This window comes from Solea solea, chromosome 4 (assembly GCF_958295425.1).
Source record: "Solea solea chromosome 4, fSolSol10.1, whole genome shotgun sequence".
Lineage (NCBI taxonomy): Eukaryota > Metazoa > Chordata > Actinopteri > Pleuronectiformes > Soleidae > Solea > Solea solea.
This window is the reverse complement of record NC_081137.1, coordinates 25,354,411-25,377,180: the sequence shown is the minus strand read 5'-3', so window position 1 is coordinate 25,377,180 and position 22,770 is coordinate 25,354,411. Positions and strand designations below refer to the sequence as shown.

At 41.4% G+C, this 22,770-nt stretch overlaps 1 protein-coding gene across 4 annotated transcripts in view; it reads right to left on the bottom strand.

Annotated features, from left to right (window-relative positions):
• ryr1a (ryanodine receptor 1a (skeletal)) overlaps positions 1–22,770 on the bottom strand; it is a 47,258-nt gene that overhangs the window by 8,903 nt on the left and 15,585 nt on the right. Inside the window, exons 30-88 of one of the 4 annotated variants that reach the window (XM_058627214.1) lie at positions 22,327–22,685; positions 22,102–22,231; positions 21,816–21,976; positions 21,567–21,729; positions 21,230–21,316; positions 20,900–21,126; positions 20,381–20,819; positions 19,390–19,950; positions 19,095–19,295; positions 18,851–18,962; positions 18,604–18,747; positions 18,214–18,487; positions 17,995–18,109; positions 17,770–17,902; positions 17,588–17,682; positions 17,374–17,509; positions 17,119–17,305; positions 16,897–17,008; positions 16,682–16,802; positions 15,965–16,134; positions 15,656–15,876; positions 15,500–15,590; positions 15,277–15,417; positions 15,027–15,190; positions 14,861–14,939; positions 14,597–14,686; positions 14,383–14,523; positions 14,231–14,308; positions 14,083–14,158; positions 13,871–13,994; positions 13,284–13,399; positions 13,122–13,189; positions 12,904–13,025; positions 12,728–12,777; positions 12,486–12,546; positions 12,249–12,375; positions 12,044–12,155; positions 11,887–11,968; positions 11,671–11,801; positions 11,270–11,590; positions 10,948–11,188; positions 10,488–10,575; positions 10,311–10,403; positions 9,270–9,284; positions 6,729–6,899; positions 6,523–6,582; positions 6,306–6,440; positions 6,085–6,197; positions 5,899–5,995; positions 5,706–5,815; positions 5,575–5,626; positions 5,388–5,480; positions 2,618–2,717; positions 2,456–2,535; positions 2,295–2,371; positions 2,140–2,213; positions 1,295–1,312; positions 359–439; positions 185–273 (exon numbers count right to left, since the gene is read on the bottom strand). In XM_058627214.1, the coding sequence (XP_058483197.1) occupies positions 185–273; positions 359–439; positions 1,295–1,312; positions 2,140–2,213; positions 2,295–2,371; positions 2,456–2,535; positions 2,618–2,717; positions 5,388–5,480; positions 5,575–5,626; positions 5,706–5,815; positions 5,899–5,995; positions 6,085–6,197; positions 6,306–6,440; positions 6,523–6,582; positions 6,729–6,899; positions 9,270–9,284; positions 10,311–10,403; positions 10,488–10,575; positions 10,948–11,188; positions 11,270–11,590; positions 11,671–11,801; positions 11,887–11,968; positions 12,044–12,155; positions 12,249–12,375; positions 12,486–12,546; positions 12,728–12,777; positions 12,904–13,025; positions 13,122–13,189; positions 13,284–13,399; positions 13,871–13,994; positions 14,083–14,158; positions 14,231–14,308; positions 14,383–14,523; positions 14,597–14,686; positions 14,861–14,939; positions 15,027–15,190; positions 15,277–15,417; positions 15,500–15,590; positions 15,656–15,876; positions 15,965–16,134; positions 16,682–16,802; positions 16,897–17,008; positions 17,119–17,305; positions 17,374–17,509; positions 17,588–17,682; positions 17,770–17,902; positions 17,995–18,109; positions 18,214–18,487; positions 18,604–18,747; positions 18,851–18,962; positions 19,095–19,295; positions 19,390–19,950; positions 20,381–20,819; positions 20,900–21,126; positions 21,230–21,316; positions 21,567–21,729; positions 21,816–21,976; positions 22,102–22,231; positions 22,327–22,685 (8,109 nt within the window). The remainder of the gene's footprint in view (positions 1–184; positions 274–358; positions 440–1,294; positions 1,313–2,139; positions 2,214–2,294; positions 2,372–2,455; positions 2,536–2,617; positions 2,718–5,387; positions 5,481–5,574; positions 5,627–5,705; positions 5,816–5,898; positions 5,996–6,084; positions 6,198–6,305; positions 6,441–6,522; positions 6,583–6,728; positions 6,900–9,269; positions 9,285–10,310; positions 10,404–10,487; positions 10,576–10,947; positions 11,189–11,269; positions 11,591–11,670; positions 11,802–11,886; positions 11,969–12,043; positions 12,156–12,248; positions 12,376–12,485; positions 12,547–12,727; positions 12,778–12,903; positions 13,026–13,121; positions 13,190–13,283; positions 13,400–13,870; positions 13,995–14,082; positions 14,159–14,230; positions 14,309–14,382; positions 14,524–14,596; positions 14,687–14,860; positions 14,940–15,026; positions 15,191–15,276; positions 15,418–15,499; positions 15,591–15,655; positions 15,877–15,964; positions 16,135–16,681; positions 16,803–16,896; positions 17,009–17,118; positions 17,306–17,373; positions 17,510–17,587; positions 17,683–17,769; positions 17,903–17,994; positions 18,110–18,213; positions 18,488–18,603; positions 18,748–18,850; positions 18,963–19,094; positions 19,296–19,389; positions 19,951–20,380; positions 20,820–20,899; positions 21,127–21,229; positions 21,317–21,566; positions 21,730–21,815; positions 21,977–22,101; positions 22,232–22,326; positions 22,686–22,770) is intronic. The other 3 variants (XM_058627215.1, XM_058627217.1, XM_058627218.1) reach the window with 3 other exon arrangements.

Here is a 22,770-nt window from a genome sequence, read left to right as displayed (position 1 = left end):
GGTGGACAAATGAAAGCAGAGAGGAATTCAAAGACAGGTGGACAGTTTTTTTATCTAACAGCCCATGAGAGGAGGGGAAAATGCTAGTCTAGTATTTAGAAGTAAGATTGCAGTACCTGATTTAAATGCTAATGGCTGCATTTTTACATACTTTACATACTATAATATTCTCTATAAGCAGTACCTGGAGTCGGAGGAGATAATCTACAGTACAGATGATGACGTTGATGGTCGTTGTGCTGCCGGTCTGTGTCCGCAAATAGTTCTGAAAATCTGCAGAAAAAAACACACATCCCTTTTCAAAAGAAGTCCACTTCGACAGTGTTTGCATTTGGTTTGAAACACGACTTCTTCTCACCGTTATTGTGACCTTCACAAAGCAGCTGTAAGAAACGGAAGAGGTCACAGGTGAACTCGTCATCCGCCATCACTTTCTCATCTAAAAAACATGAAAAGAAATCAAATGAATGGAAGTTTTAATCCGCATTCTGGCAACACCTCAGTCATCACAAGGGTCAAAATGTATTCCTCAACTTACCATCATCTTTCAGTGCAACTGTATTTGTTTCACTATCATACTTCCGTGATATAAATAATGTTAATGACGATGGTGTGACAAACAATCAAATGCCAAACAATATACAACAAGCATCAGCATCACATGCATACAATGAACGTACAACAAGATGTTAACAACATGTAAATACTCAGCAGATGATAATAAAAACTAACCCACAGCAGTACTTGATCTGGTAATCTGAAGAATTACTAATCAGGTTTATTTCATATTGTTTTTAAATATTCTACAAAAGGGGAAAAATGCTGCTCCATGTACAATATTACTTCATCCCAGTCCACCATGGCATTAATAAATGCACACACACACACACACACACACACGCTGTTTCATGCAGCACACACACCAACTTTGCACTAGTGAAGCAAAGGTAGATGTCAGAGAGGTTGGTGCACTGTCCATCAAAATGCTGAAGGGAATCCAGTGCTGAGTGCATCAGAGAATAAGAAGAAACTCTGTGTATGATTATCAAAGCACCAGTGAAGCTGGAGGAGCTGGAGGAGCTGGAGGAGCTGGAGGAGCTGACAGTGTCAGCTGAAACTAATGTTGTTTTTCATGAGCAGGAAAGACCAGATTCAATTTATATTCTTTTCTTAAATGAACATGAAATGTGAGCTATGGACACAAAAGATGGACAGAGGCATCTAATCCTCTCTTTGTTAGAAAAAGAAGGGATGGAGTGAGAGTGACAGGGAGAGAGAGACGCAGATGATTTACCCCGATCTAGGTTCAACTCTGAGGACCATGAAAGAAGGGACAAGGGAGAGGTGGCAGTGATCATGGGGAAGGGAGAGAGGATCAGTGTGTTGACAACAGTAGACGACTAAGAGATGAGGAGGGGAGATTAACAACATTCCATGGCATTTCATTCAGGTAGAATTTCAAATGAACCCTCACAATTAGATGACAAAAGGTGGTAAAACACTACTGAACATACTGAGGAATAAACTAACGTATTTAAGTCAATAAAATACAAGACAAAGACAAAAATGAATTAATAGATGATCACAATGTCTTCAATGTATTTGTTAATTTATGTCATATTCACATGTTGACTGATTTCCCATGCTAATGTTGACAAGGTCAACATTTGACTGTTAAAATATGTAGAAATTACTTTTTTTATGGGTAACTACACTGTAAAAAGAGTTGTCAGCCATATCGTTACCACAAATCATGAATGAAAACACCCAGTCCTCTTTCCAACAAAATACCTGTGTTTCAATCTGATGTTCAGGTTGTTTCATTAAGACTTGACGTGTACACAGCTGCTAATCTCAGGCATAAGACAATTCCAGATACTATGGAATTGTTTGAGGTCATCAGTACAGACGATTATTTACACGAGTGATGATGAGTTTGACGTTGTGGTGAAATGAAACTGACTAACTAAGTTAGTGACCACGGAGTCTAGTCATAATTTCAATTTTCAATTCTGGAATTGAAATTGCATTCTTTACCTGTAGCCCATCACCAGTGGTTGTGTGTGTGTAAACTTTGTTAAATGATGTGACAACTATACTGTGGTGTCTTAGTCCTTAATAAAAAGTATGGAGACTTACTTGTGCCCTCCTCTGAAACCATACCAAGCCCTTCTGCCTTGTTCTGCCTCTCAAAGGCATTTAGATCCAGGACACTGTAGAAAACATCAGCTCACTTTCAGAAATGTAAACACCTAAATCACTTTTGATATTATATTGAGTGAGAGTGAACTGACCAGCATGTCTGCATCAGTGCTTGGACACTTAAAAAGAAACCCACATCTTTCTTATCTTTCAGGTACTCCAGCATTTTCTGACAAAAAGAGAGGGAATCATATTCATGGTCATTTCAAACTCAGAATAAAACAGACTACGTGTTTGTTTTTAGAACACATACTCGCTGAACCTCACTGTTGCCGCCATTGAGGATAGAAATACCCAGTTTAAGTGTTGTAGACACCATGGGTCCAGTCTCGCCTGCAAAACAAAGTCAATAAGTTGGCAAAGATAAAACAAACAATAATAATACTACAATAATAAGCCAGAAGAGCTAGACTACCTTTGCACGCACTGATCATTTGCAGAACCATCTCTGCAGCACCACGATTATGAAGTCTTGACTGTTGGTACAGGAGCCTTTGTTTCTCCATTTCTTTTTCCTGAGGTGGACACAGAAATGATGAGCATTCGCGCCTATTTTCACATGCACAGACAAACAGGAGACAAGATGTATCAGCAATTGTTAAATTGACTTTACCACCTAATTTTTTACTGATAAACGGACGTTTTTAACAGTGGCATTATGCATATTTACATTCTAAAAATCTTTTGATACGGTGGCCGACAGCGGCAAACACACTGCAACGACCCAAAACACATGCAGGAGGAGAAACGAGCTGCATATTCACAAATGCTGCCAGTAAGTCCCAAAACTACGCTAAGTCCCAAAACGCTGGCAAGTCCCAAAACGCTGGCAAGTCCCAAAACGCCAGCAAGTCCCCAAATATTTGCGTTTGCCCCTCTCGGCCGACAGAAACGCCAACAAAAACGGAAGCACTCGGGTCTGTGGGAGCTCTTGTTTTCGTGCAGCTATACGACAAGCTGTTACGATGCTCGGGGACTACTTAATTGTTACTTTATTAAAAGACCTTTATTAAGAGGTTATCCGACTGTGGTCAAGCTGTCCGACACTCGTTTCTCTGCAGTCAAACTACCTGACGCTGAATTTTAACGCCTGAATTACTAAGGGATTTACAGTAAAAAGCCTGCAGTCAAGCTGATTTTTAAGGAGATCGACGTCCGTGTTTTCAAAATAAAACCCTCAGATCACCGTATCTATGCACTTGAAAGCACACCTCCTCGCAGCTATGTGTCAGAGACCTATTAATCGGACATAAGCATCTGCACAAAGTACTGTGTACATTGATATCTGATAGTGTACTGTAAACCAGTTGTACTGTAAAACGTTTAAAAAAAATTCAAATTAAAAGTCAGATTCACTCTCTTAATACGAAATTATTATCAACTTTGAGATATAATAAAAGCATACTTTTCTACAACCAGAGCGAACTACTGCCGAATTGAAAGACTGATCATAAAAACTGCAGAGCAATAGAAGGATAACCTCTTAATAAAGGCCTTTTAGTAAAGTAACAATTAAATAGTCCCCGAGCATCGTAACAGCTTGTCGTACAGCTGCATGAAAAACGAGAGCTCCCACAGACCCGAGCACTTCTGTTTTTTGAGTCCGCTTCCGTTGTCGTTTCTGTCGACCAAGCGGGGCAAACGCAAATGTTTCGGGACTTGCTGGTATTTTGGGACTTGCCGGTGTTTTGGGACTTGCTGGCGTTTTGGGACTTGCCGGTGTTTTGGGACTTGCTGGCGTTTGTGAATATGCAGCTCGTTTCTCCTCCTGCATGTGTTTTGGGTCGTTGCAGCGCATTAGCCCCCGTCAGCCACCGTATTTTGATACATTTTGTGTATTATCTATTAATACAAGTTATTGCATTGTGGGTTGTTACTGTCCATTTAAAGCAATAACTTTATTAGTCACAGAGTTGCTACATTACTTCTTCACGTTTGCTGTCTGTAGCAAGCGTAAGACTACAGGAAACAGCCCAACTAGCACAGCCTTTTAGCCAGAGCTCACGAAAGTGTTGTAAATGCAGTGGCCCTGCAAATAAGACACTTTATCTGAGATATTTCAGTGGCATTTCATAGTGGCACAAAATATGAATGTATATTAAAAACAACTCAATTAAAACATTTCTTTAAACTTTACATAGTACTAAGCCAACTGCAAATGAAATGCCACTCTTCAAGAGACAAAAGCTATCAAGTGAATATCTCTAACATTCCTTTGTTCAGCCACAACACAAATCAACTTGTATGATACGACACTCTGACCCTGGACAAACAGCCACACCTCCCACCCACCACCGCCCTCCCTCCCCACAGCCAACCCCCTCCCGTCCACCCGCGTATGCCTGGCCGTGTTTTACCCACTATGTGTCAGGCAGTTGGACCTCAGAACTATCTAATAAAACCTTGTGATGATCTATGCCCTATATAATGTGCGTGAATTGGCTAAGTGTATGAGTGTGTAGTTTTACACTGGCTTTCACTGTAGTCTGTCAGTATGCTATGTGAGTGGGGGAAGGGGAAACATTGATCAGTTGCATTCACTTAATAAAGACGGGTGAAAGAGAGATTACATGGAATAATGGCGAGAGAGACAGAGAGAAAGACAGATAGCTGCAGAAACTGGGAGAATGACATCACTCATTAACGAGGTTGTGTTCAATCCCATTTTCAAGTATTAAAAACTCTTTGAGCTACATGTTTTCACACATTGCTTGATTTTCATAACTTATCCATCAAACTGAGATGACAATTCATTAAAAAAGGTTCATTATTATTAAATTGATTATTATAATTAGTATTATTTATGTTATTTTTACAGTAATTAGATTTAATCTTAGTAGACCCAATCCAGATTCATGCAATGTAGACCAACTGGTCCTTTGGAACTGTCAAAAAAAATCTAATTGCTTCTCAAATTTAGAGTAAATACACTTTTGTTTTGAGGCCATTGTTTTGGGTAGTAACTGTATCTAGATTGGATCTTTGTTTGTTTTAAAAACAATAAATGAAGCATACAACATACAAACAGAAGAGACAGAGCTCTGACAGAACAGAGGAAATGAGACAACAAAAACAACGGGAGAGAGATGTGGGTGTGAAATAATGTTCCGATGATGAGGTCACTCAATGCGTCGAGAGCTACCGCTCCAGTGTGTTCCTGGTCCCTAACCCTGGCCGCCCATTACCAGTTCTGACTGTCGCACCTCAAAGGACATCTCATCCTCAGTATTTTCCACCATTTCCTCTCCTCCTTCTTCTTCCTCACCAATATGACAACTCTAAACAGAGAGAGCGAGAGAAAACAAAACAATCAGCATTTTTATGTATAAGTCAAAACTCACCTGATAACCAAAACCTGCCACATTGACTCACCTTTGCCATAATATCGGCATAAGCCATATAAAGATGATCTGTGTCCAGTTTACTGCAATGGGGACACAAATTAATGAAGTGACACATAATGAAGTGGGAATGTTCACAGTTCAAGTGAGGTCATGTCCAACCTCTTCTCTGTAAGAGCAGTGCGACTGAAATGCAGAATAAGCTGGTGGAGTGGATCTGGCTTTGTTTCTCTCTCCTCCTCTTCATCTCCTTCCTCTTGCTCCATTGCTTTCTGGAACACACCAGGAGGGGAAAGGTGAGTCATGGCAGGGAAAAGAACAAATCTCAACCAAAGAGATGTGAGGTGCCACTCACAGATAAGTCATCTATCATCCTGTCTTCAAATGAGTAACCCTCAGTGTGAACCCAGTTGCGTTTGTATCCCTCAAGGAACATATTTGAAGCTCTGTGCCTGCAATGCAAAAACAAAACACACAAAACAAACACTTCATTCATCATGTCACAGTTATTATGTGAACATCATATCAAGTGCATTCTTACCTAGGAATGTTGTAGAGCGGGGTCATTCTGAAGCAAGCCACCACAGCTCTGCGTCGCTGCTTGGACAACAGTTTGTGCCACACCATCTTCTTGGATTTAAACGGGTGTTCCGTCTATAAGAAGAGCCAATAATACAAACAAACAAAAGAAAAGGCAAAGCAAATGACAGTAACATGGCTCACGCTCTCTGCTGCTCACAGTTACTGACAAGATCTACTCACCACTTCCAGGTGGTAGAGGACAGCAGACACCTCCTGCACTCTCTTGACAACTTTCACAGGAGCATCAGCATCTTCAGCTTTGCCTGCCATCTCCTTGTACAGGGCCATCTGCCAGCGCATGGATGGATTGTCCACCTTTCCACAACACAGGCAAACAGAGCTTTTTAAACCGATTATCTAATCATTGGAAAGAAAACTGGACAGTACAGAATTATACCTTTCCCTGAAGCTGAAGGTTGTTCTGCAGAAACTCTCTTACTTCTTCATCTGTGTCTCTCTGTCAGATAAAAAGGTTTATCATTGTCCCACTAAGATCCCAATAGTTTGGGAGGTGAAACAGTAATGGAGCAGTCACAATAATAATAACAGGATGCAAACAGTTTACCAGACAAACTTCAAAGTCAGGAGAACAAAAAAAACTACCAAAGAGTAGCGGATCTTAGCCAAGTTGATAAGCTCCTGATCTGCGGGAGAGCACATGTTCAGGCCTATGGGGAGCATCTTTTTCAACGCAGCCACAATAAGTGAGGTCTGCACTGAGTAACGATCACCACGTTTCTTCTTCTTAGTGCGCTCGGTATCTGAGCCCCCGCCCTAAGAAAAGGGAACAATCAACCAGAAAGCATTCACAGCATCTCATAAACAGTCAGCGATACAGCACCACAGTAACAACACTGCCTTGTATAAAACGCATCGCAGCCCTGATCAAAGTCAGTCGGTCAAAATCATGGACATAAGCCCTCATTAGTAAGTAACTATTTTCCCGTAGTGCCAGGACTCATTCTATATATCCCTAACCCATAAAACATGTCTGTCAACACATTAGCATGTTTTCTATAGCACTGTAAACGTGTAATTGTTTTCATTTCAATTAGTGAACATCCTAACTTTTATTATTAGCCAATCACAGTAAATCTCTACATGTAGAATTACTATAGAAGGTCTAACCTTATAAACATGCTACTGGCATCAATGATGGAATAAAGCTTAGAAAGTGTAGTTTCTGTGAGCTCACAGTGGTCAGTAGAGGGTGTAGTGGAAATGTGAGGGCAAAGTGGGAACATAGCTGGCTGTGGGGAAGGAAAGCTGAAAGGAGAGGCTCTTACAGGAAATGAATTCAAAGAACGTGCAAAAGAAAACTGAGCCCATTCAGCATTCCAGGAATCGGATGAATTACTAAAGCAAACAGTGGTGTGTGTCATTACAGCAGCAGCCCCTATTGATGAATTATGAGATTAGAATAAGTTAGAGAACAAAACAATTTAAATTAGAGTTTGACTTGTTAGTAGCAGGCTGTTAGTCACACACCTACTGAAAAACAATGGGAAACATTGGTGTGCTCGCTCCTGTTCAGTCCTTCTGCTCTTTCTGAAATCCTCCAAGATGTATGTGATGCTATCATAGAATTACAATTATATATTATATAAATGTTTACTCTATTAAATACAGGCAACATGAACAAATGACACCTTCCAGAAAGGTTCAGCATGACTCAGCACTTTCTGTGGTGCACTGTCTTTCAGAAAAATTCACTTAATTTTTCATCCGAAACCAAGTGGGCCATTTGCACAGCAGCCATCACTGATCACAACAACAGCTCTGTTGAGTTCATGATAATCAGGACAGTGTGAGACTGAGACCATAATGGAACTTAAATTGATTATTGACACCTGAGATTATGTGCAACGAGCCCATTCAAACACATTCTGCACATTATAGCTGATGTGGATAGAACAAATGGTAGAGGCTTGCTAATGGCAAACTTGTTGAGGTGTCACTGTCAACAGTTACATCAATCTAAAAGGCCGATCATCCTCCTATTAAACTTAAATATCAAACATGATCTCACTCAATGCATCAGCCACTGTTTTAGCTTCAGTTCAGTGGCAGATGCAAGTGTGTTATGAAGGAGGAAAAAGGGTCAAAGCATTGCAGGGGAATATTTTAGACAGTAAGTGTGAATTAATGTAATGGTTAGGTTCATGGTCATTTTGAGCCCATAAGAGCGAACCCTACGAATGCTGCAAGAAATAATCTCCAGTGACAGTAAACATCGAGTCACGTGTTAGTGGGAAACTAAACCATGATGTTTGCCATGGCATTCCAGGGAGGAGAGAAGAAAGAGCACAGAGAAGACTAACATCATCCCCTAGTGGCAAAAAAGCTGCATTACAAAAGCTACATGTCAACCATTCTTCCACGAAAAGAGACAAAAGTCATACGAGAAGATTTCAACTCAGCTATGATCAAAAAAAAAGAGCAAACTCAGTGACGGGATGATGGCACTGCGCTCTCACTGCCACCTTGGGCTTGGTGTAAAGCCCAGTGCCATGAGCCCAACTTTACAACTGAGTACTTTCATCAAGCGCCTCCAGACTCCCCCCCGTCACACACTGGCAGGACTGTGGAGGCCCAGAGATGGAGCCTGCCCTTTTGTCCGGTGATCCTGTATGAGAATAATGTCTCTTCTGTAGTGTATATGTCGATGTGTCGATGTACTGTAACATCTACAGCCTTGTATAAATTGTTGCAGCGTGTGCGTGTCAGTGAAAAAGCTGTCGCTGGTATTGCAGAGTATGAGCCTCTGTGCTTTTTCACTGTAAGTGGATCCGAAATCCACCAGATATTTATAATCTATAAATATCTACATATGTATAGCAATGACACATTCTCAACTGAGTTTTGTTCCTCTGATAACAGACTGCAAAGTATTCATGACTAAGCAGGCACAGCTGCATGTACAGAAAAAGCATTTGTCAGCAGCACTGATTTAGCTGAGGGTCATGTCTCTCTGAATGGAATGTGCATGTGTTTGTGTGTGTACGTGTGTGCATGTGTGAGTTAAGCATACTAAGTGTGTTTGTGGATCAGATGTGCCAGTGTGCAGGAGAGGTTGATGAAAAGCTCCCCCAAAGTGAGGTGCCATGCGGTCAGCACAGCGGTCGTGCAGAAACAAAGTCTAACCTCTGATTCCCCGCCCTGGAAACCCAGCCGCAACCCAAAAGAAGAGGACAAGGGACAACCAAAGAGAGAATATTGTTAACACAACTGCTATTGCTCTCAAAAGTGAGAATGAAAAGTTACTGTTGGTCTTGTTATGTTAAACTTAGTTAAGACTAATCAATACAAAAATATAAAAGAGATAGTTCAGGTTTTTTGAATGTGTGTGTGTGTGTGGGGGGGGGGGAATGTACCTATGTGTGTATACAAAAACGAAACCAGGACTTCATGGACAATAAGAGCTGTCAATCACACTAATGTCCACTCATGTGACATGCTTTTTCATCTGTTTTCCTGTAAATGGAAACATCAGTTACAAAATTTTAATTACTTTCTTTTCAAGGAAACCTGAAACTAGTGACTGAGGAGGGAGAAGACTCTGTTTCCCATAGACTTCCATTCATATGGACTTCTTTTGGATACCAGCAGTCATTCCTAGGTGGCTAATTTATATACAGTGTGTGATTTTGCTGTCAGACGGCTCTTTGAACGTACAAAACAACCAGCTGTCCCATCACAACACAACTCACTTGAGTACATAGAATTTTGATTGTAAAATATTGTGGCTGACAGCATGATCAACCTCTGAAAATGATTAAATTAGAATATGATTATTTTTCCATTTCTCCTGTCAGGCAGTTTGATTAACGTCATCAACTGCACATCATGACACTAGCGATGCATACGTACCTCTTAGACCCATATCTAAAAAAACCTGGACTATCCCTTTAGACAACAAGAAACTTCTAAAACCTGAACCTGGTAAAGATGATGCATAGTCTGTTTTAGATTGGATTATCAATTACTGAAATATACAGCATTCAGAGTTTATTAAATGACAAGCGACAAAATTCTAACAAAAAACAAACACATTATGAAAGAAAGACCGATTTGTTTTACAAAATACCTGCAGTACAATCCGACAGGTTATCATGGTCAGCCTGGTATGAGATCTAGCACTACACCAGCTGTCCTGCAGCACTGCAGCTGTCTCAAATGACTCACCTTGCTCATTTTGCTCTTGCTGTCAGCGGTGAGGAATGACATGTTATTGATCTCATTCATCACCACAAAGTTCTGTTCCTCTCGCTTAAAGTTCTACAAGCCAAACAGAAATGTAAAATATAATGAGTAAGTTGAGCTGCTATGGCTGCATTTAGGGACCACATGAACCATACTTACATGAGATTTGGACCAAAAGATAAAGACTTCTCCAACCATTCGAAAGAGCTCTTCTGCATCTGGGTCACGGAACGTGAGCCACCTGGCCCTGTTGGAGAGCAGCTTACTTTAGAGGTGCAGTGGGTCCAACATATACTGCCCATAACTTTGTTTCTATTGGTGTTTACTCACCTTAAAATAAAAGATTTTTGGTGTTTGTCTTGGAATAAGATTTCTTTTCTCTTTACTTTAGGTCTTAATCTTGCACTACCATGTTTCTACAGCTCTGGCTCTGGCAGAGATAACCAGCCAGAGCATGCCATTGGCATTTTGAAGTGGAAGCTTACAAATGAATATTCTTTCTGCTCCACTCTCACTGTTATGTTTCTTCTTAATGAACATGTGGAAATGCAAAAGCTCCAGTTCCGGGCAGAATTCAGTGTCATGCATCGTTAATATGATATTGTTAAAAAATGTTTACCTGTTGTTGTCCACATAGCGAATGAGCAGAGGGTAGAGAGCATACAAGTCTCTGCAGAGGACAGCAAACTCGTCACGTATAGTGCCGTCTTCTTCGTCTCCCTCCGATTTCCCCTCCATCCTCAGGTGGTCTTCTTCAGCCACCACTTTGGAGGTGCGTTTTTTCAGCTTCTCCATCGTAGGGATGAAGTGGGACTTGAGCATTTCTGGCTTTGCCCTGCTGACAATGGGCTGTGAAAACACTGGGAAAGAAAAGAAAAAGTGTCACCTCACTTGTTTAAAGACTCATTTATTAGTGACTCGAGAGTTTTATCAGTGCTCACCAGCAAGCCTCTTCATCCACGAGGCCTCATCAATACCCAGGTTATTGACTACAATCTTCATGATGCTGCCCAGCAGCTGATTAAGGTGCTCTGATGTGACATCAGTGCAGAGCTGGCTCTCCATTTCTGGGAAGTTTTCCAGTCCTCTCTCCCACCAGCGAGGCAGGTAGTTACACAGCATAGGCAAAGTGATTTCAATCACATGAGGCATCTCAGTGTAACGAGCCCCTGACTCTGCCAGGTCCCCAATCTCCTTTAATAGGGCATCCAGCTCTGGAATGTCTGGACATAGTTCTTGGACCTCACTGGGAAGTCCCAGGACTAGAATCACAAGAGAACAGTGAAGAAAGGAAAATTCACAGACAAGACTTTGTGAAACTTTATCAGGGTTCTGCACTCACTGGCTCTCTCTCTCGGTGTCTTTGTGGTATAGACAGAGAAAGCGTTGAATTCATTTAGATGTGGTTCCAAGTAGGCTACGGGCATAGCTGCTGCAAGGTGAGCCAAACACTCTCCAAGAGCTGGCCTCTGCCTGGAAATATAAGGGACGATTGAACATTAAATGCTCTAAAGTTACTTAATAGATTCAAATGAAGGCACATGCGCAGCTGTTTTACCTCTCAACATGTGGATTCTTGACAGTCCCTAAGGAGTAGATGCTACACATAATCCGATAGCATGACATTTGTAGATCGTCCACTGTGTGCAAGCAAAAGAGACAGATTGAGGAATGTGCTGATAAACACTGAATACATATGATGTGAAAACACGTACAGATGACATCATCTCCAAACTGGTGCTGAGCAATGTGGTCGAACAGTGACGTAAGCACTGGCAGCAGGGCAATGGTAGTGTAGTTAATGTTCTGGGAAACGCCTTTAACTTGCTTTAAAGGAGAGAAGCAGCACATGAACATGGATACAGGAAATTAAAGCTTTAATGTCACATATCAATATCACATGTTCTGTTTATCTCTCACCTGATTCCCTTTGGATACTTTGCCCAGTTTGAGGTTTTCAACCATCTTCTCTATATCATCAGCAGCACTCTCAAAGAATGAGCGCAGACCTGCTTTGACGATCTCTGGCCCTGACTTCATTACAGTCCTAATAAAGTAAACAAAGAAACGTTGTTATGAAAAACAAACAACAACAAAATGCATTTATACTGTGTGTGTGTGTGTGTTGTACGAAAATAAAAATAATAACAACTTGACCTTGCATCCAGTGACCTTGCCAGAATGTGAAGACAGTTTACAATCGCTGTAGCATCCGTTCCTGCATGTACAAATAGATGTCATGGATGTCATCATGTCTTTTATAGACACCACAACACCGCACACCGCACACACTGTACATTCTTATCACTTCTAAGTGTATAGAACTTGCTCTAACCTGAAAGAGTGAAACATACAGTAAAGGAACAGCACACAGCCACACTGACTCTGAAAAACCTTACCAAAGAGAGAAACTCTGTGTCTCACCAGGGCAGACATTTTACAGAAGATACTACGATGAGAAGGAAAGTAAAAGGGAGGAAAAAAGAAATGCTAAAGAAAGGAATGGTGATAAAAAGTGGAAAAGTGGTATGCCAAAAGAAAACCTGACAACTTATTTCTCTATGCGAGCAATTACCTTGCAATCATTTCCTTCTCCTTATTGGAAGAATGGCCACCACTGCCCAGAACCTTTGCAGGTGTTGACAAAAAGTAGAGGCAGTGGTTTTTGAAATACTGGTTGATGAGAGGCATCAAGATCTGAGGGGGAGGAAAGTTTCCAGAGAGAGTGAGTTTTTTAAACTTCGTAGGTGTTTCTTCAAATCTGTGCCCACTATAGCTTACAACCAGTCTCACCTTGGCAAAGAATTTGATTTCCTGCTCATGAGGAGACTTTTCCACTCGCCCACTGCTTACTACAGCCTCTGCAAAACACATGGTAAAATATGACAGTAATGAAAAGATACTGTCATCACTATAAGATGCACAACTGAGTACAGTTACTGTTCATCATAATACCAAGATGAGCGATGAATTCCTGTGCAATCTCCATCCATTTCAACAGCTTCTGCAGGAAACCATACGCAAATCTCTTCTCGATAGATGAAATGTCCGACTCCATATCTTTCAGGCCCCTAAAGTGACACACAGTTTAACTCATTGCGCCTTCTTTCCAACAAGTTTCCATCTATTTAGAGAGGGAACTATTAGACAAAAGATAAATAATCAAACAGATAATAAGAGAAAGAGGAAAATAGACTACTTGCTGCTCCTGGTTTTCTTATTTTATAATCAAAGCACAATTTCAGCCACTGCAATGATGTGATGCAAATACAGGATGGCAGATATATTATATATATATATATATATATATATATATATATATATATATATATATATATACACATATATATATATATATATATATACACATATATATTATATCATATTTAAGCAGCTTATTTTGATTGAGTATATATCCTGCTGGGCTGACAGATGGACAGATGGTCTGAGGCTACGGTTAACATCATAAAAACATTTTAAAAGCATGAATCTAACACAATTACCTGATATATAATATCAACAATGACCTCTTGCATTATTACCTAGTGACAGCATATCCATTAAGCTGCAGGAACTTGAGCAGTTCATAAGCCTTCTCTCGATCCCGGGCCTTTTCTTTGGCTGTCAGAGTATCATAGGGCACCAGAAGAGGATGCGTTCCACCTCCTACACAAACAGACAAACAATTAAAGCTCTTGAAAGAAGCAAAGTGTCTTATTTTCCATGTGTAAAAAAAAAAAGAAAAAACTCTTACCTTTGGCTTGCAGCTCCATCTTCTTCTTCCGTCCCCAGGTGTTGTGGTAATTTTCTGCCAGTTGCTCGGCCATAGACTGAGAACAGATAATGAGTCAGAATCCTGACCAGATGTTGGCACATATGGTTTCAATCACTCACTGACATACCTGCAGGTCTCTTGAAAGAGCCATGTGCGTAACATCAATAGGCTGTGGACTGTAACCATGACTTGGGTCATAAGTAGCCTAGAACAGAAAGAGGTATCTTTATAACCCTGAACAATGAGCGTCACAGCTGTGATGACTTTCATCCTCTTTACCTGAGCAGTCTGTGAGATTTTCCGTGAGGCCGCCTTCTTCTTTTCTGACTCTTCTTCCTCTCTTGCTTTCTCAACGTTCCACTCCCATGCAATCATGGCTTTGACTGACTCTTTGATAGGCCAACGATAGATCTCTTTGTCCTTCCAGAAGAAAACAAAACCACAGTGATCACAGGCAAATGAAGTCAAAGTAAAATGTGACGGGAGAACCTACTTTCTCTGAGAAGGTTTTGTACGGTCTGAGCATGGGGTGGTTTTTTGCATTTTCATCCAGCACCTCACCGTAGGACCAGTTATTCTGAATCTAAAACATACAAGCATATGCAATATGTATTACAGCTGTTCTTCAAATGTAAAAGTCTCTGTCTATGTAAAGTTACAAATCCCATTCTTTTCCATTTGATTGATAAAAATACTGCTTCTACATTAGCTGAAAAAGACTATAGTACGTGACTGACTTCATGTTAAAGAGCTCTACCTTCTCAAAAGCCCATCTATCATGTGTATATTCAGCATATTTGTTGATGAAGGGATCCAGTCTCTCTGGTATGATGGTGCTATTGTTGGAGGAAGGATGAGAGTATATTTTAGTTTTCATTATACTTTGTCATGTGTGAAAGGTATAATGAAAAAGCCCCTCTCACTTTGTGGTATCCACTGGTTTAGGATCAAAGTTTCCCTCTGCATCCACTGACGCCTTCTTCTCTGTCTTGGAGGAGTAGCTGGCATCTACATAGTCCGGAGGAATGGCTCCAGCAATGGAACAGATGCATGGCATAGAAATTTTAAAAATCTCAGCATCAAATTTCTGGAATAACAATAACAAGGGTTTAGAAGATGCACATAGACCATTTATTATATGAAATTCTAACATTTGTTTAATCATATTTCCACCTTGTGTGCAAGTGACTCAAAGATCCCCCAAAACAATTTGCGGGTCAGATGCAGCTCCTCCTCTGATGCCACCCCAAAGTTGGCCCAACCATTAGGGAGGCAATAATATTTCCAACAACGCTCATAGTGATTTGTCAAAAGCTGCAGGAGGCAAACGTTAGAAAATGAAAATGAATAATAGAAGAACATCTTAACTTGTTGATAATTTAAAGGATTACCATACCTTCAGTGGCATTTTGGCGTACTCATTGAGGATGGGTACATCGAACACCAGCCTTCTTAGCAAGTGCTGAAGCATGGACGGACGGAGATGTCTGGAAGACAGATAGATAAATGTAATTAAATATGAATGTAAAGTCTGCAATAAGCTTAAACTCACTTGCACAAAGCCATGAGGCACTCTTCAATGATGTCTCTCTGGGCCTTTGTGAAAGCTCTTCCACGAGACAGACGGTAGATTGTGTGCAACATGGAGTCGATCATTATGGCTCGGTGGTCGCTGCCAGCAAAGAGTGGGGCACACTTGGTGATGAGTGGCAACACAGCAGAACACAGGTAACGGTTCAAAGCGAGGGCCATCTCTGTGGTACTGAAAGCAACCTGGTGGACAAATACCTGATCAGTGTCTAACAGTAAGGTCATTATCACTGCAGTTCAAATGCATATTTGTAAATTGTTTGCTGCTCACCGTGTCAAGAGATGCCGCAGCCCTCATGTCAGGCAGAAAGCCCACCTCCAGCACATGGAGCAAGAAATCCTGGTTGTCAATACCATACACTCTGTCCAGGAACAGCACCATGGGAGCCTTGTGATCTGGCACAAAACTAGCTGGCATCTTTGGTTCGATGATACTACTGTCTGAGCACAACATGAACAAATGAATTATTAATATTAGTATGAATAAATAGGTAAGTTAAAGCTGCAATGCTGAGTTTGTTTGGTGTTTTTTGTTGTTGTTATTCTCCTTTTACTTGGTCTCCATCAACAGAAATAATGCAACATTGGTGACAGGCTCTGTCAACCAGTACTATCAGACCCGACTGATACAAAGCATTCTGTGTGCATACAGCAGCAGCACAGGAAAATTCACGTTTATGGGCACTGTACTGCTTTACTACCACAATGTTGCTGTTGTCTCTGTTTGTCTTGACATGAAACTAATGACTCTTCCTGTGTTCAGTGCAGAAATGTTGCCAGGTGACAAGAGAAGGAACAGCTATACTAAGTCACACAGAAAGAGTCATGCATGGCTGACAGGCTTAGTCAACATTGTTTCAACTCATTAGAATCAAGCATTTGTTTATTTACACAGTTTTAATATCATACATGTATGTACTTAAACATTAAAACTAGGATACTCTTCTCTGTGTCAATTATATAAATAAACAATAAAATAAGTATTTACCTTTTCCAAAAGAAGGAATCTGAACAGGAAGGCTGATGACTCCCACCAGATCCTCAATAGGGACCAGAGACCTCAGAATGGCCCTGATCCTCAGAGCTTCGCCCTTACCAGCCTGGATCAACTGTAGAGACAAAAGCAGCTTATCTATTCTAACATTTTAATGATATATCCTATCTTTACTATAAGTCGAGTGCAGAATCTAAAGATAAGCTTACATGCATCTCTGGAGCACAGCGCCCCAGCAAGTCGATCAGAGCAGAATAGAAAGACATGATGGCATTTCCCAGATGCACCCTGTTCTCCTCATGCTGCTCCTCTCCTCCAAACCTAATAGAAAAATATAGCGGCTTTAATTATTTACTTATATTTACTGGAAGAGACAGTAAACTCAGAATTGCCTCAATAAATACACAGAAAGTCACATTAAGAGCTCTTACATAGGGAAGCGTCTGTCTTTCTTAACACTTGGTCCATCCCGTGCAGGGTCCTCTGATATTTTGATGGCCTCCTCTATTGCAGCCAGCAGACCGTTGCCGCCCTCCCCTCTGAGGGCTGGACCAAAGCACTCAGGTCTCCGAATGAGGAGACGTACCACCACATTGGCATTTTCTTCCACACTCTCTCCTACAGGAGGGAAAGAATGTTAGTAAGGTAGAAGACAAAAGAACGAATGGGGCATCAGAATTCCATACCATTGACAAATACAGCAAAACGAAGGAAGTCAAGGTATTTTTCTCCACCACAAGGATTCCAGCCTATGTCAGGGTAGCCTTTAGACAGAAGCATCGGACAGCTCTGCAGTCCACATCCAGCTAAGTACTTCACCACCTGAAAAGGCATCAGTGCGCTGAAGTGATGCGACAATTTTGCACAATACGTGTTTTGTACATATTGATGACATCTTACCATTTCAAGGTCTTGCTCTTGGAGAGCCAATGCAAGCTCATTGTTGTCAATACAAGAGGCTGCGGCCACGTCCAAGGGAGTGGAGCCCCGCATCCCTAAAGAACAGCACATCATGTCGGGCTTTATCACACATCTAGACTAAAACATTAGAAATAATGCTGGAGCTTGACTAAAACATTCACCAAGGCCGATGCCGCTGTTTTGGAGAAGGTAGCTGAGGTGGTCGAACATAGAGCGCTGGTTTTGGCGACTGATACGACAGAAATAACAAAGAAAACGGCAACAGTTTGTCACCACTCGAGGGAATCTGATCTCCTGTTGGAAGACAGTCACAAATGTTCATTTAAGTTTGCTCTTATTGCCTTGTCTATTACCTAGCAGTAGGTTTTGTGAAACCAAAAATATACCTTGGAATCCCCACCGCCCAATACATTAACCATAACCTCCATGACAGTTTCATGCATGCCCAGAGCTCGCATCAAGTTGGGATGCTGATAGAAAACTTTGTTACTCATGATGTTCCTGAAGGAGACAAAAATGTGTTTATAATACTGTGACACACATTTGACAGATTTAAGGTTAGATATTCATAATGAAATACATAATAAAATGACTCTTATATTCACCCAATGCTTTGAATCATTAGCCTCTCCTCTTCTGGACCCATCTGGACAATTAGCAGTGATCGAATCTGGCCCAAGCACTCCAGCAGGTCCATAGTGTCCTGAATTGACACTGAATTGATGGTGTAGGCTTTGGGAAGGGCTCGAATAAGCTCCCCCAGCCCGTCATACTGCCTGTGGAGAAGGCTAAACATCATGCGCACCAGCTCAGGGTTCTGAATAAATGATTCCTGGGCCCAGTGGATCATAGTGTGGGAAATCAGCTCCTGCAAGGTGCCTGTTAAAATAGGAGTAGTGTAATAATTGTGAGTGTTGAAAAATCTAAATTAAATAAAATCTACAACACATACAGTGTACGGTTTTGTTTGACACTCAAAAAACAACAAGACTCACTTGGTTTTTTATCTTCCTGTGGCTCAGGCTCCAACTCGACTTTCTTCTCACGGAATTTGTTTACCTTTTCCAACAAACGGAGCAGTCGTCCACGGACAGAATTATCCACCTCCTCCTCTTGTTCCTCTTCTTCAATATGAACACCTGAGAGTGAGGTTTCAAAAGAGTATGTATTAAGTGAAATCTATACCTGCAAACAAAGGGCTCATTTTAAATCCTGGTGTCAGTAAATGTGAGGGAAACTGACCACAGTGCACCAACAGAGCATTGTGAAAAATGAGTAGAGACTCTCGGACATCGTCAGGTACAGGAGTGTCTTCATCATCAACACAGTTCTTAAAGTTCATGAGCATGTTGACCTTCACAACAGCAAGAAAATGAAGAAGGTAGTGCATAAGTGAAGTGAAGATCCCCACAAGCCTTTTCAAAAATGTTCAATTAAATCCAACAAATGTCCTCCCCTCTCATGACATGCATTTGTCTGTGTGCACCTGCTCTTGTGGTGGTGATCGAAATTCTCGGGTCTTGCGGGCAGTCTCAGCAGCACTCATGGTGAAGGCCTGCATGAGTTCATTGTAGCGCTGCCTCTGATTGGACTGTATTTGGTTGACAAACTTGTCTGAAAAGGCAATGATGGCCTCCACTCTGTGACGTAGCTCACAGTCACAGAAATACTGCAGTAGTGTACACATCTAGAGTACAAAAGCAAAGTGAATCACTATTATTGAATGGCAGATACTAACAGTATGATTGAAAAGGGAGATCTCTACAAAAGAACGGATATACCTGTAATTTGACAGACTCAGGAAGCTTCATCTGGAAAAGTCCTTGCTCCAGATGTTCTACTTTAGTATCCACACATGTCTCTGCAGGTTTGAGCTCTTTTTCCGTTTCCTCTGCACCCTTCTCGCCGTTTACTTGCATGGTCATTGTTTCATCATGTTGCGTGAGCGATTCACTCTCCTCTAACTCTTCCTCCACTTCTTCCTCATCCTCCTCATCATTACCCAAGCCATCATCCTCAAATTCCTCATCTTCTTCCTTGACAGCTTCCTGCTCCTCTCCCCTCAATGTTGGAGAAGCTTTTTGTTCCTTCTCTTCCTTCAGCTTGGCATTTTCCTCAGAAGGCTCATCTGCATTCTTACCACTGAAGACTGTGGGCTCAATCATCTTTAGAATGTGCGTGACATCTTCATCATCGAAGACACCCATGATGAGGAGGGTACTGATGAGCTTCAGGATTGGGACAAAGTGAAACTCAACACTGCCTCCCACAGGATCTCTCATGGCTTGACCTCCATCTTGTACTGCCTCAGTAAGCATGTTCAGAGCCTTGGTCTTTAGCACCTGGAAATACAAGCAAACTTAGAATTATTAGAGTCTGGAGCTCCTTAAATGTCCAGTGTGTAACATTTCAGAGGGTTTACCAGCAGGAATTAGATATACTACCTATAGTTATGTTATATATATATATATATATATATATACATATAGCCTAAGTGTTAATATCTTAGTATATTGTAATTTTCTTTTTTGGTAATGCATGTTTATTATTTATTATCTATATCTTTACTGTAACAATGCAAATTTCCCCACTGCGGGACAAATAAAGGACTATCTTATCTTATCTTATCTTATATGAGTAGAACTGCTAGTAGATGGATGGATGGATGGATGGACGGATGGACAGGTAGATAGATGTTTGTTACAATCTGTAGTCTCAATAGTTAAAGTTTTACACCCAAGACCTTTAAAAGCTGAACCTGCTGCGCCTCACCTGTAAGGGAATGACTGGACTCAGGGTGTAGATATCTTGATCTACTCCCACAAATCCAATGGATGAGAAATGGAGCTTTGGACGTAGGCAGGTAGTGAGTCCGACTCCAGGCAAAGCATGAGCTTTATCAGTGTACAGAATAATACTGCGTGTTTCATCTGTCATTGGAACTATGAATTCCTTGTTGGTTCCCAACCGGTTCCTCTTGGCAGATTCCAGGTGCATACTGATTAGCAGGTCATAAAAGCCGCTCCTCATTGGTCCAGGTAGGTAGGTGTTCTCTATGGCGTAGAAGAGCTGGGACTCATCCACATGGCTGCACAGGGCGTGAGCCACGCGGTTGTTTCCCAAAGCACACACCGAGCCGTACAGCTTCAGAGTATGATAGTGGAACTTCAGTAGGTCCATACGTTCAGACAGCTCCAGGATGTCAATACACCTAGAGTACACAAAGTGGTTCAATTGCTTCTAAGACACATCAACTTTCAGTTATTCTTCAAAATGTGAAATAGCTCTGACTTGTTCTCCTCTGGGATGTGAAGGGCCATCATGGTAAGGGGCTCTTGACACTGCACCCCCCAGCCCAGTCTCTCACTAATACGCCCTATCTCTGGAGCCAGGAAGTGGTTGGGCATGCGGCTCCAGATGACGGGGGTTAACATCTGGACATCCAGTCTAGGAGGGCACTGGGGGACAGGGTTCTTGCGTTCACTCCGGAACATGGCAGCAGAGATCGGCATAATGTTCTAACAAGACAAGAAGAAAGAACATTTATGACAAAAGACAACTGCAGGGCAAAGTTGGAAATAGCAGTTGTTCTCACGATTGTGAGGATTGTCACACACCAACCTTGAGCTTGCCTAGTTCAAACTGTATCATATTCTGATTGGAAGGGAGGACAAAGACGGCGGGGAACAATTTTGTGTTGGGCTCCACCTGCAAGAAGTGAAAATGATACGTTTGCATTGGTGAAATTATTTTAATTCTAGCAATAATTTTACAATGACTTGATGGTGTGAATAAAAAAAACGAGAATGAGCAAGGGAAGGGAAGGGTGAGGTGAGGTGAGGGATGTTCAGCTACAATATGCACCTTCACCAATAAATGTTGCTAAATTATACACACACTATACCTTTAAATACCAAACCCTTTAAAAGGAACTGTGCAACATTGAATCTTCTCTTACCTGGTAAAATGTGTTAATCTCTTTTCCATTTGCAGTGAAAGTCATGAGTCCTGTGTCCAAATCAATTAGGCAGCCAATCAGTAAATCCTCCTGACTGACTCGGGTCTGCTGGGAGCTGCTGAACTCCCCCCCACACACCATGTAGGAGTTGCTGCGTTTTATACTGAGGATGACAGGCAAAAAAAATGCCAGTAATTATGTCAATATTATCAAGATAAGAATTTTTTTTTTTTTCCTCCAAGAACATACCTATCGTGGATGTTTCCTTTATCATCACCTACAGTGACTGTTACATTTCTCACTTTACTCAGATCATAATGAAGGTCATACTGGTGATAGTCAGGTGTGATCCAGCCCACCCAAACACCACTGGGCTCCTGTCCTGCAAATACTCGCACGGAGTAGTAATACTAGTAAAACAAGAACAAAGCAGGTAAAGTCATGACAGCTCTGACAGACAAGTTTCAAATATGTCTGCATAAAGTTTAAATAAAGGAGGAAACATGATCAATTCAAATTCAAATTCAACTCATACTGTAGTGGTGTTGAGGATGATGTCAACATCATCTCTGTCGTCTGGCACCACGTCCTCCATTAGGCGAGGCATGGTAGGAACAACAGGTGGTGGCGTGATTAATGCAGCCTTCTTAGCCTTAAAAAGGAATCTGTAAAACAGAAGCAGTTATGCTCTATCAATGAAAAAAAAAACATCTCAAACCTTACAGATAATCTTCAAGATTCGCTGCATAAATTATTATACCCTTTCTTCTTGCTTTTCTCAGTTGAGGCATCCTTCTCATTCTCTCCATTCTTGATGGCAGGCATCTCTTTCGGCACAGAAGGTTCTTTCTTCTCCTCCTCCTGCTCCTTGCGACTGGCAGACTTCTTGAGTATTTCAAAGTCAGAGTCTGGGTCGACCTCCAGCACCTCGTCCTCAGGGATGGTCAGGGCACGGGTAAGCAGGGTGGTCCCTGCTGGGACTTTGAAGAACTCATGGAACTCAACTGGCATGCTTAGTCTGAAGAATAGCAGATCTGTGTTGGCATTCTGAGATCCAAACGTCTTGTGGGTCACTTTGATACAAGGGGCAGTTTCCACTGTCCCATCAACACGGGACACCTGGAATGTAAATATAAGGGAGCCAAGTGTGTATTTAGGAAACATTGGCTTGTATAAAATGGCAACATTCATTCAAAATTCATGA